The sequence below is a fragment of the Hemitrygon akajei genome, chromosome 4, assembly GCF_048418815.1.
Source record: "Hemitrygon akajei chromosome 4, sHemAka1.3, whole genome shotgun sequence".
NCBI classification, from domain to species: domain Eukaryota; kingdom Metazoa; phylum Chordata; class Chondrichthyes; order Myliobatiformes; family Dasyatidae; genus Hemitrygon; species Hemitrygon akajei.
The window spans coordinates 153749570-153769117 of NC_133127.1; the positions used below are offsets into that span (position 1 = coordinate 153749570).

At 40.3% G+C, this 19548-nt stretch overlaps 1 protein-coding gene across 1 annotated transcript in view; it reads left to right on the forward strand.

The window, feature by feature from the left end:
- Positions 1-19548, forward strand: part of ddx10 (DEAD (Asp-Glu-Ala-Asp) box polypeptide 10) — a 250565-nt gene that overhangs the window by 194070 nt on the left and 36947 nt on the right. The window contains exon 17 of the mRNA XM_073043661.1: positions 17733-17878. Coding sequence (XP_072899762.1) covers positions 17733-17878 — 146 coding nt within the window. The remainder of the gene's footprint in view (positions 1-17732; positions 17879-19548) is intronic.

A 19548-nucleotide genomic window follows, 5' to 3' on the forward strand; every position in this document is an offset into this window, starting at 1 on the left:
ATTGTAAATCAGTCATTTGTACTCACCCTCATCAACATGGAAAATACTCGAAGAAAAGCAAGACCCGAGCGCGTCAGACCCGATTAGACCCGATCGCGTTACGCAAGCGCGTCAGACCCGATTAGACCCGATCGCGTTACGCAAGCGCGTCAGACCCGATTAGACCCGATCGCGTTACGTAAGCGCGTCAGACCCGATTAGACCCGATCGCATTACGCAAGTGCGTCAGACCCGAGCGAAAACGCTGCTTTTAAGTTAAAGACGATCAATAACTTTTCCTGGTAGGCTGCAGTATATATATTTTTACCAGTCGCTAGGAGATATTGGAATGTTGTTCGTGCTGTTCAGTAAAAAAGTATATGCAACGTAATTTGTGTTACCGATACGTATGTATATTTAAAAGTAGCGGTGCGGCCTAAAATCCGGTGCGGCCTTTACAATTAAAAAATTGATTTTATTTCTAAAATTAGAGCCAGCGGCTTTTAATCAGGTGCGCTCTGTAGTCCGGAATCTACGGTAACTCATTATTTAAAAGATGCTGTTCAGTTACTAACTTTAACTATCTTTTGTTTAGAAACAAGGTTCCTTTTCAAAGTTCAAAGTACATATAAGTTACCATATACAACCCTGAGATAATTTTCCTGTGGGCATACTCAGCAATTCTATAGAATAGTAACTATAACAGGATCACTGACAGATCAACCAGAATGCAAAAGACAACAAACTCTGCAAATGCAAATATAAATACATAGCAATAAATAATGAGAACATGAGATAAAGAATCCTTAAAGTGAGATCTTTGGTTTTGGGAACATCTCAATAGATGGGCAGGTGGGTTTATTATTCTGATGTTTGAGTGGTAGTAACCGTACTTGAACCTGATGGTGTGAGCCCTGAGGCACCTGTACCTTCTAACTAATTGCAGCATTCAGAAAATAGCATGGCCTGGGTGGTAACATTCTCTGATGATGGATGTTGCTTTCCTATGACAGTGTTTCATCTAGATGTGCTCAATGGTTGGGAGGGCTTTACCTGTGATGTACTGTGTCGAATCCACTACCTTTAGTAGGATTTTCTCTTCAAATGCATTGGTGTTTCCATACCAGGCCATGATGCAGCCAGTCGATACACTTTCCACAACACAAGCGTAGAAGTTTGTCAAAGTTTTAGTTAACGTGCCAAATGTTGAATATACATTCAATGTGCTCTCCACAATAAAAAATACATCCATTAATTACTACAAATATGCAAGATAATTTGAAGTGATAATTTTTTGCAACAGATTCTGATCAGATGATGGGGAAACACAAGATTTCTTTATTAGAGGGTTGTTGAAGCTTTAATCAAAACTTATTGCGAATATTCGCAACAGCTCAAGTGAGTGGTTCTATGGAACCTGATTAACAGTCATCAAAGAAAGACAACTGAACATTCACAATTTGAAGTGCTAATGACAAAATTGTTGGAGAGTTCAGAATGTTTGAATTTTCAAAGATGTTTTCTCCTCCTTTAGTAGGAGAATACAAGGATCAGACCTTTCAATTAGAAACTGAAGCTGAAATATGATTAATGGAGAAGCAGCAGCAATATAGACAGAAAAGAGAAAATCACTGTGGAGTTGTTGAAGGGTTAAACCATTATTATTCTTTGCCAATAAATGCTGTTATAATTTTGCTCCACTCTGGTAGCCCCCCTTCATCTTCAAATGGCTTCTTGTGACTTTCTGCATATGCCTGTAGTTCACTGTTAATTTTCTCTCATTTTTCCAACAACCATCCACACCACTTTCATTATGGGGGGGGGGGGTGTGAGTGTAAGACTGTCCAGGTTTGCCATTGCACAATTTAATCACATGCATTTTATTAATGAAATGGATTCCACTGTACCTGGAATCACAGCTTGAAAACTAGCCAAGACTTATTTAGCCAGTGCTATTTGATGGCATTTCTTGAACATGGAACAGAAGAAATATGATAACCAAGATCAAGAGGAAGAGTGTAATTTTCTATAATATTTACTGTTGTACAGCACAGGAGTGAGATAGATCAGCTAGTTGGGTGGTGTCACACTAACAACCTTACATCAGTAAGACCAAGGAACTGATTGTGCATTTCAGGAAGGGGAAGTCGAGGGAACACACACCAGTCCTCATCAAGGTTTCAGCAGTAAAAAGGGTGAGCAGTTTCAAGTACTAGGGTGTCAACATCTCGAAGGATCTATCTGGGCCCAACACATTGATGAAATTAAAGAGAAGGCATGCCACTGAATACGTATCATTAGGAGTTTGAGGTGATTAGATATATCACCAAAGACTCTAGCAAAATCCACCAGAGCATTCTGTCTCGTCGCATCACTGTCTGGTAACTGGTACAGAGGTGCTAACGCACAGGATCAGAAAAGGCTGTAGAGCTTATAAACTCAGCCATCTCCATCATTGTCACTAGCCTCTCCACTATCAAGGTCAACTTTAACAGATGATGCCTCAAGGCCAGATCATTAAGGACTCCTCACTATCCCAAACCTGTACCTTTCTCATTGCTACCAGTAGTGAAGAGGTACAGGAAGGAGTCTTATGATACTGAATGTTTTAAGAACAGCTACTGTACTTTATAATACATGGGTTGGCCCACAGCTTGAGTGCACCCTGTAGGAGCGGCTGTGATTGTGTAGGAGAGGCTGCAGAGGAGGTTTACAAAAACGTTGTCTGAGATGGAACATTTCGATTATGAAGAGAGACAGGAATAGGCTGGGTTTTTCCCCCCTGGAGTGGAGATGGCTGAGATGGGATCTTCTTGAGGTCTGCAAGTTAGGAGGGATGTAGACAGGGTAGATAGTGAATTTTAATGATTTTGTTGTTCTCTGGAGCACAAGGTCTATAACTAGAGGGCTTAAATTTAATGTAATGGAATAAGAGATTTAGAGTTTCACCAGAATTTTTTCACCAGAAGGTGGAATGTGTCACTGGAATTTTAATAATAGTCATTACTACATTAGTAATTGCCTCATCTCAGCATTAATCTTTCTGAATTCTAAGGATTTTAGGTAGTTTAATGTAATAAGCATTAATTTAGAGCAAGATGAAAGCTGGTCCTGTTTAATAGCTACTTTCTATATGATGACACTAAATGAGTCTCAATAATTTGCAGCCAAATAAGCCTACAGAGTTTGAAAACTAAGTCAGAATAGTTAATCTAAAACTTAATAAAACTCGTACATCAGCACATTTTGCTCTTTGAAATGTGAACTATCACAATTACAAGGTCTTATTGCCAAGAGTTTGTTTTCGTATGATAGGCATGTAATGAATTAAGATTTTAACAGTTTTATTTGTTGCTATAGACACAAAGCATTTTCGCTGTTTTGGAAGAAAAAGCAGAGCTAGTTATTAACAGCTTTTGATTAAGTTATTTAAAAATCTTTTTTAGATATGAATATTGAGTCATATTATAAAAGGTTAGTGTTTAGGGAGCAAGAGTTGATTTCTAATTATAAACTGAGCTACAAATTACTTTTTATTGATTTAGTATGCCTAAAAATGCAGCTGTTATGGGTAAACAAAAATAAAGTTAAACAAGATAATTTTTCTGAAGTTTGCCTTTTAGCAAGCGCTGTGTAAATATGACTACAAATTGTTAACTTTACAAGGAAGCAAATGTTTGCCAGTTTATTAAAATGTTGCCATCTTTCTCATCATGTTTTAATTTATTTGAATTCGACAGCAGTTTCTTCCCTACATAGATGTGTTTTATCCCAATAATGCCGGCAAACGTTGGTCTTGGATCATAAGTGGATCAACATTGTTTTATATACCCAGTTAATAAATCCCACATTTGAAGTACAATTAATGAAAATCCAAGAGGGAGAGATCTCCTGATGGCACCAGCTTGCAATGGTGATGCCAATTACTAAGGCAGTTTGCAAAAGCAACAATACTGCAGATGCTGCCTAGCTAAGATAAAAATGAAAAATGCCAGGAATGCTCAGCCATTTCAATTGACTGGTGTCAGGTCTTTTGTTTGAAAGCAAACAGAGGAAATCAAGTGAAAGAGCATTTCTGTGATTTGTGGTGAATTTTTTTTCATACTTTGCAGCTCAAGAATGTTTTTTTTTGAATGTGGCAAACTACATGAGATCTAAGTTAAAGATCTAGCAGCATTTGCTATTGCTTCCCACTGAAGGAGGTGGTATGCATTTCAGACTATGGTTCTGTGGTTCATTGCATATAATTTCAACCTGTGATATACATTAATGCCAGTCAATATTATGCAATATAACCTTGGTATAAAATTCTTGTAATCATGACTATAACACTCCATGGTTCTTTGTATATCCACCTCCTATTGATCACAGGTAAATTTTTGTTATTTTAAGGACCATAACTGACATTGTACCAGTGAGCTGTGAAATTCCTGCCTATATTGAAACAGCACAGCTTGCTTAAAAATGTAGTTACTTTCATTTGCAGTATACTTATGTAGCAAAGATAGAGTGCAGCTTAAGAGTTGTTTATAGCTGATGCTTTGTCATTACCACCTAAAGGGGCATAGGACCTATCATTCAGTATATTAATCAGTTGGTGTTGCGTACAACATTGGCAATTTAAACATTTTTAACTTTTAAAGTTCTAAGGAATAAGCTTAGCATTTCAATAAATGCAGTGGCAGGAACTCTGATATTTGTCAGGTAGGTGGGGTAATTAGTGGGTACAACGGGGAATGAGAAATCAGTACAGGGCAATACATGCCATTGAGCAAAGTTTTAAAACAGGTTTAGCTCATTGTAGCTGAGTAAATTATTATATTAGGTTATGCCCTTCCCTCATAGAAATAGATCTCAACATTGATATTTTATTTTATTTTTCCATGTCATTGTTCAGATTTTGACATTCTTGCTCTCTTCAGACTCACCATTTACACAGTGCTTGGATCATGCTAATTTATTTTGCTTGGCCATATTGTTTAGAAATTAACTTTCTTTACTGAGCCAAGTGTAATAGGTAATGGTGGTAATGTTACCTATCTTCAGCCACTATCTCACCACTTTCAAATCCATCTTCATCGTTCCTCTTCACAAAAAAGTCACTTTACTACCTCTGTCCTCACAAACCATCATCCTATCTCCAACTCACTTTCCCACCAAAGGTCTTTGAATGAGTTGTTATCTTCAAAATCTGTAATCACTTTCCTAGAATTGGACATCTAAATGCCGCCAGTCTGATTTCTGGCTGCGTCACCACATTACATCTCAAATGCCACTTTGATGTCTTTACTGCAGTAAATTACAGCACCTCCTCTTCTTCACAACATGGCTTCAGCCCTCGTCACAGCTCCAGCAGCGCCTCCCCGCCATTATCCATCTGGGCAGAATTGCCCTTGTTTCATTTGGTTCTTATTATCAAACCACAGCCATCATCTGCAGAGGCCCATGTGATGGATGATACTTTGCTTTTCTTGATCCTCATCACTGCGTACCCTTCCAAATTTTCAATGTAATATTTGACTATCGGGAAGGTCCAACTCGATATCCCTTTCTGGGCCATTCGCTTTCATACTATTTATCTAACATTCAGTGTTGCATGAGCAGGAAATGTTAATACTGAAGTAGATAACTTGCAACCTTGGTGCTTTCTTTGTAAATTAAACTTCTGATCTGGCATAAAAACTCATTTTCCCCATTTTCTGATCTAATGTGACCCTACTTTTTGTAAGCTTATCTGGTACTCTAGTTCTGGTCTGTGCCGTTGTTACCTCTGGATATGGCTGTTCCAATACTCTCCTGGCTGGAGTTCCCTATTACACCCACCTACATAAGCTTATGGTCAGCTTTGTACACGTGAACTCCTGTTGCAATAACACTTCAGTTTTAAAACCAACATTGAAAAGAATAAAAATTGCAGGTGCTGGGATCTAGTAAACAGAAACAGAAACAGAAATAGTGAAAAAAACTCGGCCTGTCAAGCCATGTCTGTGGAAAGAGAAACCAGTTAACATATTGAGTCAGGAGCCTTTCCTCAGAACTGGTCCTTCCTATAGCCTGAAAATAGCTCCCCAATTTCTTTTACTTTAATTTTTCCCCTTAAAGCCTTTGTTACTAAACTTCTAATAAAGTTATGATCAAGTTTTGTTAGACTTTCATCATGTTCTCATTAAGTGCCCTGGTAAGAATCAGTGCGTGTGTTGGAGATGTTATGTAAGACAAGTTGTTATTCTTATTAATAGTTAATGATTTAATAATTTTAATATAATTTATTAAAAACAGTATCTTTTGTGTTTGTGGCAAAAAAGCCTTATCCTACCCTTTTCATCTTTTTTTTTTAGCAGATCTTCGTTTTCTTTCCTTCCTTGAGAAACTTGTTCATAATAAAGCACATGTGTTTACAGAGGAAAAGTCAAATAGCAACAAAATGCTTGATTCTCTCTTGAGTGCAGTCTAAGAACCTATTAAGTTGTCAGCTATACAGCACTTTGTTGCTCACCAGTTCCCAGAAAATCTGATGTGGGGAAGTTTGAAACATGGAAGAAAATGCATCTTTAAAAAGATCAAAGTATAACTTTGCACCGGAAAAATCTGAAGGAGCGCTTAGTCCTTCCTTTAAAAATGTCATAGAAATAGAATTAGAATATTGTGCAGAATTGCTTTTATACTTAACTAAATGAATGCATGAAAAAAAAGAAGTTTCTCCATGAAACATTCAGGACCCTGGTGCATTCTTATTCTCAATCAGAATTTGTTAAAAACAGTTAAATTCATTTTTTTCATGCTCGAGTACTTTATGTCATTTAGCTGTTCTTGCATACAGAAAATCAGCAAAGTTGTGAGGCCTTGGAGTAGCTACTCAACTGCTTATGTCACAGTACATTACCTGTGGTGCTCCTGTTCTACAGATACTGACAGTGACAAATGAATTGGGCCATCAGTATTTCTTGGTTGATTGCTTGTACTGAGTTAAAGAAGAAATGTTCTCATCAAGTCAGTTTACAAACCATTACTAAACTAAGTTGGTGAAATTCTGATTTCTCCTTGGCAATTTAATTCACAGAACCATTATATATAAATCCAAAAAATTCATTACTGTTTCTCTGACTCTCAATTGCTTCAAACTAGAGGAGATTATGTATGGAAGAAAGTTTTTAAATATCCTACATATTTTGATCTTAATTGGACTGAAACTTGTAGAGGTAATCTGTTTTACTTCCACTATTAAAAGTTCAGTGTGTGTCCTGGAAAAAATACGGTCTGGTGCACATTGACGTCTTCGTGCTCTTTGTGGTTAATTCTCATCATGCCTACTGTTGCTTTACGTGAGCTTCGTACCAACTGTTTCCATTAGACTTGGAGCATGTTTTTGAATCTTAGTGATCATAAATTGCAGCGTTTCAAATGAAAATGCTAACACCGAAAATCATATTCTGCATTAGATGTAACTGCTTCCATGCTGTAATCTTTTATAACCAAACAAAGGAGCATTCTGAACAATTTCTTCATACAGTTCAAAGGCATGAGATTGCAGGTGACCCTCATGTTATGGTTGTTTAGTTAATGGAAATTCACACCCATGGAGTTCACAGATCACTTTGAGATGCAGAATAAAATTCCCTCTTATAGAATTTACGTGGAGAAAAGATAAACAGAACATAGAAACAGCCAATGCCGTTGATTGTGTTGGCAGTTCCAAGTCCCCCTTTGGAACACACTCACTTGTCTGAGGACGTGTGAACATGTGAGACGTCCTGGGTTGCAGTTTTGCCACGCTCTTCACCTGCAAGGCATTTTCTCTGGAATGGTGCATTGTGGGGAGCCCACAGTAGCCATGGCCAGCTCCTTTATTAAGTCACCTGTATTAATAGACATTTTATTTCACATTGTACTGCCGTGGTATTTATGAGTTTCAAAGAATATATCATTGAATAAAGCCATGCACCAAGGAAGCTAAATAAACAAGTGTATCGCATTAAATGATGTGGCTTGTCACATCTCAGGCCTGTTTGCAAGATGGCAATTCTGCAGGAAATAGAATCAATTTTTATCTCGAGTTATTACCATAAAAATGTGAAACAATATGACCCCTAGTCCTCCATTCTCTGCATGTTCACGAGCTTGCTGAAATGCCTCTTAAGTGACACTACTGTATCTGCTACCAGCTTCCCTCACCAGTCAGCTCCTCATAATTTTATTATCTTCTATCAGGTCTCTCTCCAACTTCAGAGAAAATAACCTCTCCATTTGCTGGTATTATCTAATCCAGGAAACATCCAGTGAACCTCTTCTGTACCTTCTCCAAAGTCTCCACGTCTTTCCTGAAACATGGCAGCCAGAAATGCCCACACTGCTCTAAATGTGGCCTCATCAATGCTTTATAGAGCAGCAACATGACTTGATAACCTTTATATTCAATGCCCTGACTGATGAAGGCAAACATGTTGTTGCTGTTGCACATAATTGATAGCACATTTTATTTTTTGTTGAATTATTTCATACAAGGAAGCCAGAGCTAGTGTGAAGATAGAGGACTGGGGAGCTTATAAAAACTTGCAGAAGGAAACTAAGAAGGTCATTCGGAAGGAAAAGATGAATTATGAGAGGAAGCTGGCAACTGATATCAAAGAAGATACTAAAAGCTTTTTTAAGAATATAAAAGGTAAAAGAGAGTCAAGGGTAGATAAAGGATTGATACAAAATGACGCTGGAGATATTGTAATGAGAGACACAAAGGGCAGAGGAATTGAATGTATATTTTTCATAAGTCTTCACAGTGGAGGACGTCTGTAGTATACCGGACATTTAAGAGTGTCAGTAAAGTGAAGTTTGTGCAGTGAAAATTACGACTGAGAAGGTGATCAGGAAGCTTAATGGTCTGAGGGTGGATAAATCTCCTGGACCTGATGGAATGCACCCTCGTGTTCTGAAGAAAGTAGCTGGAGAGATTGCAGAGGCATTAACAATGATCTTTCAAGAATCGATAGATTTTGGCATTGTACCAGAATGCCAAATAACTGGAAAATTGCAACTGTTACTCCGCTATTTAAGAATGGTGGGAGGCAGCAGAAAGGAAACTATAGATCTGTTAGCCTGACAGCAGTGGTTGGGAAATAGTTGAAATCGATTATTAGGGATGAGATTACGGGAGTACCTAAAGGCACACGACAAGATAGGCCAAAGCATGCATGGTTTCCTGAAAGGAAAATCCTGCCTGATAAACCTACTGCAATTCTTTGAGGAAATTACAAGTAGGGTAGACAAAGGAGGTGCAGTAGATGTGGTGTACTTGGATTCTCAGAAGGCCTTTGACAAGGTGCCGCACATGAGGCTGCTTAGCAAGATAAGAGCCCATGGAATTACAGGGAAGTTACGAGCATGGATGGAGAATTGGCTGGTTGGCAGAAAACAGAGAGTGGGAATAAGAGGATCCTATTCTGGCTGGCTGCTGGTTACCAGTGGAGTTCCAAAGGGGTCCATGTTGGGACCACTGCTTTTTACGTTGTATGTCAATGATTTGAATTACGTTTTTAATGGATTTGTGGCTAAGTTTGCTGATGATACAAAGATAGGTGAAGGAGTGGGTAGTGTTGAGGAAACAGAGAGTCTGCAGAGAGACTTAGATAGTTTAGGGGAATGGACAAAGAAGTGGCAAATGAAACACAACGTTGGAAAGTGTATGGTCATGCACTTTGGTGGAAGAAATAAACAGGCAGACTATTATTTAGATGGGGAGAGAATTCAAAATGCAGAGATGCAAAGGGCCTTGGGAGTCCTTGTGCAAGATACCCTAAAGGTTAACCTCCAGGTTGAGTTGGTTGTGAAGAAGGCAAATGCAATGTTGCCATTCATTTCTAGAGATATAGAATAGTGGTCGCCAACCTGTCAATCACGATCGACTGGTCAATCTTTGAGACTTTTCCCAGTAGATCCCGAAAAAAAAAGAAAAATAAATACACAAGTACTGTTGAGAGATTGTTTCTGGGTTGCGAGGTTTTAGTTCCGTTCTTTCTGCCCAGTGCGCACGTGTCTAGCTCCCCCGCCACGCACTACACAGTGTACTTCAGTAGTCCCCAACCACCGGGCCGCAATGAAACGATATGAGTCAGCTGCACCTTTCCTCATTCACTGTCACGCCCACTGTTGAACTTGAACACATGCGAGGTCATCACCCGCCTAAACGCAGTGACACCCTCGCGTCAGGGATCACTGGCCACCTCGCCCGGCTGGCGAGAAGTGCCGTTGCTACTGGCCTGGAGCACGGACAGATGGGTGCCGTCTCTAAACTTGTTTAGCACACCGAATATTCATGGGGAACCCGGTGCTAAAATATTCGCAGATGACCTAATTCGGGCTCAGGGTTTCGTAAGTAGAAGAGCAGCTACCTCACTGCGATCTACTGAAAGTCATCCCTCGAGCCAAACTTTTGTCGGCCGATAGATCCTGCAAGGGGGGTGGGCGCCTCCTGTTGCACTCCTCGCTCGGTCAGTTGCTCTCTTCGGACTGCGACCGACGTGGCCCCCGGTACAGGGACCTCCGGCCCTGACCATGTCCTCTCACCCCACCCACAACCAGCCACACCTGGCCAAGGCGTCTGGCAGAGGGCAGGCAGGAGGCTGTCTAATGAGGCAATGAAGCCCTCAAAACTGCTTCGGCACCTTGAGACCAAGCACCCTGCACTTAAAGACAAACCGGTTGGGCTTTTTTTCTAGCGGAAAAAGCGTGACCAAATGGGACAGAAGCTAAGTGCTGAGAGCCACAAAAAATAAATCGCAGAATAGACTGGACATAAGGAACCTGCTTTGAGTATCGCTGTATTCCTGTCGTGTTTAACCCCCCCCCCCCCCCCCCCCCCGTCGGCCGGTTCGCGGTGCATAAAAAGGGCGGCTACCCCTGGTGTTTATACATTATTTCTACTTCCAGGTTGTGGGGTTTTACTTCTGGTCTTTTCTGCCCCAGTGTGCATGTGTGTAACTAATCGATTTGGGGTTGATCTTGCCTTCCTCTAAGGCCAAGGTAGGGGATCTTGAGCTTAAAAAGGTTGGTGACCACTAGTATAGAATATAACAGCAGGGATGTGATGTTGAAGTTCTATCAGGCACTCTTGAGACCACACCTGGAGTATTGTGTGCAGTTTTGGGCTCCTTATTTTAGAAAGGATATACTGACGTTGGAGAGGGTTCAGAAAAAGCTCACGAGAATGATTCCCCGACTGAAAGGGTTACCATATGAGGAATGTCTGGCAGCTCTTGGGCTGTATTCCCTGGAGTTCAGGAGAATGAGAGGGGACTCATAGAAACATTTTGAATGTTAAAAGGCCTGAATAGTTCAGTTATTTCCCATGGTAGGGGATTCTAGGACAAGAGGGCACGACTTCAGGATTGAAGGATGTCCTTTTAGAACTGAGATACAGAGAAATTACTTTAGTCAGAGGGTGGTAAATCTGTGGAACTTGTTGCCATGAGCGGCTGTGGAGGCCAAGTCATTGGGTATATTTAAGCCAGAGATAGATAAGTTCTTGATTAGCCAGGGCATCAAAGGGTATGGGGTGAAAGCAGGGGAGTGGGGATGACTGGAAGAACTGGATCAGCCCATGATGGAATGGTGGAACAAACTCGTTGGGCCGAATGGCCTACTTCTGTTCCTATGTCTTATGACGTTATGGTCTTATTTCCGTCACCTTCAAATTTATCGATTGCTCTATTACACATCAAAGTATTTTCTGTGCCAAGTCCTTGGTGATACTGACAGAAGCTCTGCCATTCCCATTCTGGAGTAGATGAGCATGTCCTCCATTTTACCTAACATGATGGTATAATTACAAACCTCATACAAACTCTCTAACTTTCTTGAATATTTTTGATTGATAAGTATTAATAGCTGATGCTTTCGAATTACAGGAGGAATGAAAGGCAGTTGGATTTTCTACTACGTAAATAATCAAGCTACTCATAATATCAATCATTTCTAAGCTCTCATTTGATTTTGTTGGCTTTTTGCTTTCTTCTCCAAACTCCCTATTTTGCTCTTGCTGCCTTACCCCCAGTTTTGGTTTTATGCCCACCCCACTTTCTCTCCTTGGATTTTTGCCTCAATCCTGCAACCTTAGTCTTGCTTTTCCAGTCAGGTTCTTCTTGCTATTTATCCTGGCACATTTATTGATTGTCCTTGAGAAGGTAACGGTGAGCTGCGTCCTTGATCCTCCTCAGTCCCTGTGGTGAAGGTAGTCCCACAGGCCTGTTGGGTGGGGAGTCTGATAATTAGAACCTGCAATGATTGAGAACCAGTGATGCATTCTCAAATCTTGGAGGGGTCTTGCTGGTGGCAATGTACCCATGCACCAACTGTCCTTGTTTTCCTTGATGGTGGAGTTACAGAGTTGGGAGGTGTAGTTGGAGTAATTTCTGTGTGTAACTGCACTGTAATTTGTATATTATACACACTTGTGCTTGCTGAAGGGACTGAATGTGTTGGGACGTTGATGGGGCACCAGTCAAGTGGGCTGCGTAACCTAGATAATGTTGAGCTTTTGAGGTGTTACTAGAGTTGCATTCATCTAGGAAGAACTTGTTCCTAAATGTTGAGTGTGCATCTTCAGGCCCCTGTATCTCCTCTCTGAAGGTGGTGATGCAGAGAGGGCATGTCTTGAATGGTGAGGGTCCTTATTGAGGCATCCTTATTGAGGCATCTCCTTCTGAAGATGTATTTGATGGTGGGGAGGCTCGTGGAAATATTTCAAAATCTACCCCACCATGCCCTGTATGTGTTTCAATAAGGTCACCGTCCACATGGTTGCAGTACTTAGTGCAGCCTCACTTGTATATTTGAAATATGCTTCCCTCTTTTTCACTGCAACTACTTAACAATAAAGTTCAGAATGTCGTGTGTGTGCAAAACAAAGCTTTTCTTTTGGTGCCTGTGACAATAATAAACCAATTCTCTTATACATTAGTAAATTAATGCCAAAATGAACCCTCAGGTATTATTATTTTACACTGCTCTCACTTAGTTGCAACTTATTTATGTAAAGAACTCATCAATTGTCAGATGAAAAATACCGGTACCTGTACAGTCCTTGAAACCAGAATCTTAATTTATTTTCCTTGTTTAGTTTCCTTTGTTCAATCTCCCCCAGATAAGACACCAATTATTCATAATCAAAATGCCTATTTGTTCATAGAATATTGGACAGTACCATGTATCCACCATCTTGGCCTGTCAGTGATGGTGATTTAGCAATTTAAACATCTGATTTTTCTCCTCTGCAGTAAAACCAAAGCATAGTTGTAGGGAAATGTAAGTTTAAGTTCCTTATGAGACACAACAGAGAACTGGAATTTTGAGTTGTTTGGAGGAGGAGAAAGAGATGTGTCTATCTACATCATTCCTCTGTTTTGCGTCAGAACTGGTTATATTTTTCAGCTGCATGGAACCAAGCAGCAGGCGCCTGGGATTTTTTTCTTTGTAATTAATTTTCTAAATCATAATTTAATTAATTTATTTTTTAAGATACAGCATGGAATAAGCCCTTCAAGCCTTGCTGCCCAGCAATCCCCTGATTTAATCCTAGCTTAATCACGGAACAATTTACCTTCCAATCAGTACATCTTCAGACTGTGGGAGGAAACCAGAGTACTGGGAGGAAACCCACGCGGTCACAGGGAAAACATATGAATTCCTTACAGATGCAGCGGGAGTCGAAGACGGGTTACCTGTACTGTAAACTGTTGGGCTACAGTGCACCCCCACTCCGAATATATTCAAGAATAGTAAATTTAGATGGAATATTGCTATTGTAAGGATTGTATTTATGCATTCAGTTTTGTATTGGTTAGAATTCTGGACAGTTAATACATTTTGCTGGCTAACGTTATGTAATTACACTCCGCAGGATAGTCCCCTGGTATCTTTGTAGGCTTTGATCAAAATTACTGCTTCTACTCAGTATGCTGAATGCAGTGCTTCTACTGTAATCAATTCAAGTGGCCTTTTCACTATGTTATCTCCAAATGACAGATTATTTTGAATGAGTGATATATCTTTAGGTTTTTCTCTTGAAAACTTGTCTCAAGTTGCACAGAGCAAGTGTATTGATAGACTACAGATTTTTAAAAAAAGAGTTTCAATTTGCACTAATACCATTGTTGTATGATCTTCATTGTGATCTGTAATTGAATAGAATTGTTATCACTTTCTATCATCATTGAATCTCAGGTATAAAATGGACTTGGATAAGGGCATATTTTTAAAGTTTGGTGCAGCAATCTTCAGTTTCACCATTCAGCCCATACATGAAAATTAAGTTGTAACATTGTAGCAGTATTTCCTGTAATAAGACCATAAGATCATAGGGTATAAGAGCAAAATTTGGCCCATCAAGTTTGTTCCATCATTTCCATTTCCCTCTCAACCCTGATCTCCTTCTTTCTTCCACTCACTGGCTAAAGAAATTCCTCCTCATCTCTGTTCTAAATGGGCGCCCCTGTGTTCTGAGACTGCGCCCTCTGGTCCTAGACTCCCTCACCTTAGGAAACATCATCTCCACATCCATTCTAGGCCTTCCAACATTCGGTAGGTTTCAATGAGATCCCGGCCCTTGTTCTGAATTCCAGGGAGTACAGTCCCAGAGCCATCAATCGAACCTCATAGAGTATCCCTTTCATTCCTGGACTCATTCTCGGGAACCTCCTTTGAACTTACTCCAGTGTCAGCACATCCTTTCTTAGATAAACTGCTCACAATACTTCAAGTGAGGCCTCACCAGTGCCTGAAAAAGCCTCAACATTACATCTTTGCTTTTATATTCTAGTCCTCTTGAAATGAATACTTACATTGCATTTACTTTCCTCACCACTGACTCCACCTGCAAATTTACCTTTAGGGAATCCTGCGGTGGACTCCCAACTCCCTTTGTACCTCAGAGTTTTGAATATCCTCTGCGTATAGAAATTAGTCTATGCTTTTATTTCTTCTATGAAAGTGCATAGCCATACACACTGTATTGCTTCTGCAGCCTCTGTTTCTTCAACAGAAACTGCCCGTCTACCTGTTTCAAATCGTCTGCAAACTTGGCCACAGAGCCATTAATTCTGTCATCCAACATAAAAAAAGAAGTGGTCCCAACACAGAGCCCTAGAAAAGGCTTGCTTTATTCAAGCAACACACACAAAATGCTGTTTGCTTTATTCATTCTTTGCTTCCTGCCAATCAGCCAATGCTCTAGCGATGCTAGTATTTTTCCTGTAATACCATTGGCTCTTAACCTATTAAGCAGCCTCATGTGTGGCATCTTGTCAAATCCAAGTGCACAGCATCCATCGATTCTCCTTTGTCCATCCTGCCTGTTATTTCTTCAAATAATTTCCACAGATTTATCATGCAAGATCTTCCCTTAAGGAAACTATGCTGATTTCAGCTTATTTTATCATGTGCCTCCAAGTACCCTGAAACCACATCCATAGCAATCGACTCCCAACATCTTCCCAACCACTGAGGTCAGACTAACTGGCCTATAATTTACTTTCTTCTGAATCCCTCCCTTCTTGAAGAGTGAAGTGACATTTGCAATTTTCCAGTCCTCTGGAACCATGCCAGAATCTATTGATTCTTGAAAGATCATTATTAATGCCCTCACAATCTCTTCAACCATCACTTTTAGAACCATCGGGTGTAGACCATCTGGTCCAGGTGATTTATCTACCTTCAGACTTTTCAATTTCCCAAGCATCTTCTCTTTAGTAATGGCAACTTCACTTACTTCTGCCCCCTGACACTCCTGAAATCCAGCATACTGATAATGTCTTCCATTAACAGACTTTAATGTGAAGACTGATGCAAATTACTTATTCACTTTGTCCGCCATTACTATGTCTCCAGCATCATTTTCCAGTGGTTTGATATCTACTCTTGCCTCTCTTTTACTCTTAATACATCTGAAGAAATATATGCTATCCTTTTTAATATTATTGGCCAGCTTACTTTAGTATTCCATCTTTTCCCTTGTGATTTTTTAGTTGCCTTCTGTATGTTTTTAAAAGCTTCCCAATCCTCTTAGCTTCTGACTAATTTTTGTTCTGTTGTGTGCCCTCTCTTTGGTGTTTGACTTCCCTTGTCAGCCACGGTTGCGTCATTGTGCCTTTATCATACTGCTACTTTGGGATGTATCAATCTTATACCTTCCGAATTGTTCCCAGAAATTCCAGCCATTGCTGCCCTGCTGTCATCCCTGATGGTGTCCTCTTTCAATCAGCTTTGGCCAGCTCCTCACTCATGCCTCTGTAACTCCCTTTTATTCCACTGTAATACTGATACATCTGACTTTAGCTTCTCCCTCTCAAACTGCAGGGTGAATTCTCACACATTATGATCACTGGCCCCTAAGGATTTTTCTACCTCAAACTCACTAATGAATTCTGTTTCATTACACAACACCCAATCCAGAATAGCTGACCTCCTAGTGGGCTCAATCACAAACTGCTCTAGAAAGCTGTCTTGTTGGCATTCTTCAAATACCCCTCTTGGGATTCAGCACCAGCCTGATTTTCCCAATCTACCTGCATATTGAAATCCCCCATGAATATTGTAACATTGCCCTATTCACATTGCTTTTCTATCTCCTTTTGTCATTTGTAGCCCACAACCTGGCTACTGTTCAAAGGCCTGTATATAATTCCTTCAGGGTCTTTTTACCCTTGCAATTTCTTAGCTCTATCCGCAATGATTTAACACATTCCGATCCCATGTCATCTCTTTCTAAGGATTTGATTTCATTTTTACCAGCAAAGCCACGCTACCCCCCTCTGCCTATCTGTCTGTCATTTTGATACAGTGTGTATTCTTGGATGTTAAGCTTCCAGCTATAATCTTCTGTTAGCTATGACTCAGTGATGCCCACAATGTCATACCTGCCAAACTCTAACAGTGCTACAAGTTCACCTACCTTATTCTGTATACTGCATGCATTCAAATATAACACCTTCAGTCCTGTATTCATCCTGCTTTTCAGCTTTCTGCCTAGCTTCCTAAAATCTGTCTTCAGGACCTCCTTGCCTTTCTTATCTATGCCATTGGTGCCAAGACTTCTGGCTGCTCACACCTCTCCCTTTAGAATGCTGTGGACCTGATCTGAAACATCCCGGACCCTGGCACCTAGGAGACAACATACCATCCAGTTGCCTCTATCATGACCACAGAATCTTGTCTCTATTCCTATAACTATGGAACCTCCTGTGACTACTGCAGTCCTCTTCAACTCTTCTGAGCCACAGTGCTAGGGTCAGTGCCAGAGACCCTGTCGTTGCAGCTCCCCGGTGGTCGCCCCCTCAATAGCATCTAAAGATCTAAAGCAGTATACCTCAACTTGTTATTGAGGGGAACAGCCACTTTTGTTAACAATGTTAGTCTACTGAAATAATATTTCTTTTATTTACAGTATTGTTTCTAATGTAAAGTGTTTGAGAATATGGGTTTTTTTTTGCTCTGTGCATTCCCTTACAATTCGTCTTTTAAGTAAAGTCGGGGAAGGTGAGTGTTACAGAAGTTTGATAGTGCAGCTCATGCTGAGGAAATCAAGCACAGCGGGTGCCAGTGAGGAATCGGTATGCACAATTTTTTAAGCTTTTAAATGTTGCTGTGAAAAGAAATAAAATTGATTTCAAGCCTGAACTGAATGACTATATTTGTTTTTAGATGATAAAAAAATAATTTTCCAAAAAGTTTATTTTACTGAATGTTATTGATTTGCCTTTTTATCTTAGCAATCTGAAGAGGAAGCTGTTGCTTACCTGGAACGGAGTGACGGGGAGGAAAGTTTTGATCCTTCTGATCTTCCTGATCCTGATAAATGTAGAGACTCCGATGAGAACGATGACAGTAGTGTTTCAGAATCTGAAGACTATTACAGGTTAGTTTTCTGTTGTGCGGAGGAATCTTTGTTTTTGTTTCATACAGAGAACTATTTTGCCCATGTTTAAAAGTGAAAAGGGCCCTTACAAAATGTTCCCTGATTGCTAGTAATTAGTTCAGTTACCAGTATTTTTAAAAGTTACAAGATTTCAAAGACCCCGTTTTTTCAGTTTCTATGGGAACTAATCTGGCTAATAGAGGAAGGGGTAAGTTTTAGCAAATTATGTTGTTATGTTCAGGTACGATGGAAGTCACTGTAATGACGTAAGAGCTCTCTATGCACAGTGACTGAGTGCCTTTGAAATCGCACTGACTATATAAGATAATTTTGTTGATTTCTAAATAATTGTTTCCAGACAGGTGATCCATGTACTTCTGTGCCAAAGCATTTGTCCATTGTAAAAAAATATTGTTCGTCTTATTTCTCTGGTTTGGATAGCTTAATTTATCATTTTTAGACCATAAGACAGCGGAGCAGAAGTCGGCCATTCGGCCCATCGAGTCTGTTCCACCATTTTATCATGAGCTGATCCATTCTCCCATTTAGTCCCATTCCCTCGCCTTCTCACCATAACCTTTGATGCCCTGGCTGCTCAGATACCTATCGATCTCTGCCTTAAATACACCCAATGACTTGGCCTCCACTGCTGCCCGTGGCAACAAATTCCATAGATCCACCACCCTCTGGCTAAAAAAATTTCTTTGCATCTCTGTTCTGAATGGGTATCCTTCAATCCTTAAGTCATGCCCTCTCGTACTAGGCTCCCCCACCATGGGAAACAACTTTGTCACATCCACTCTGTCCATGCCTTTCAACATTCGAAATGTTTCTATGAGGTCCCCCCTCATTCTTCTAAACTCCAAGGAGTACAGTCCAAGAGTGGTCAAATGTTCCTCATATGTTAACCCTCTCATTCCTAGAATCATTCTAGTGAATCTTCTCTGAACCCTCTCCAACGTCAGCACATCCTTTCTTAAATAAGGAGCCCAAAACTGCACACAGTACTCCAAGTGAGGTCTTACCAGTGCCTCGTAGAGCATCAACATCACATCCCTGCTCTTATATTCTATTCCTCTAAAAAAATGAATGCCAACATTGCATTCGCCTTCTTCACCACCGACTCAACCTGGAGGTTAACCTTAAGGGTATCTTACACAAGAACTCCCAAGTACCGTTGCATCTCAGAACTTTGAATTCTCTCTCCATTTAAATAATAGTCTGGCCATCTATTTCTTCTACCAAAGTGCATGACCATACACTTTCCGCCATTGTAATTCATTTGCCACTTCTTTGCCCATTCTCCCAATCTATCCAAGTCTCTCTGGAGACTCTCTGTTTCCTCAGCACTACCGGCCCCTCCACCTATCTTTGTATCATCAGCAAACTTAGTCACAAAGCCACCTATTCCACAATCCAAATTGTTGATATACAATATAAAAAGAAGCGGCTCCAACACGGACCCCTGTGGAACACCACTGGTAACCGGCAGCCAACCAGAATGAGATCCCTTTATTCCCACTCTCTGTTTCCTGCCAATCAGCCAATGCTCTATCCATGTATGTAATTTTCCTGTAATTCCGTGGGCTCTTATCCTGTTTAGCAGACTTGTGTGGCACCTTTTCAAAGGCCTTCTGAAAATCCAAATGCACAACATCCACTGCATCTCC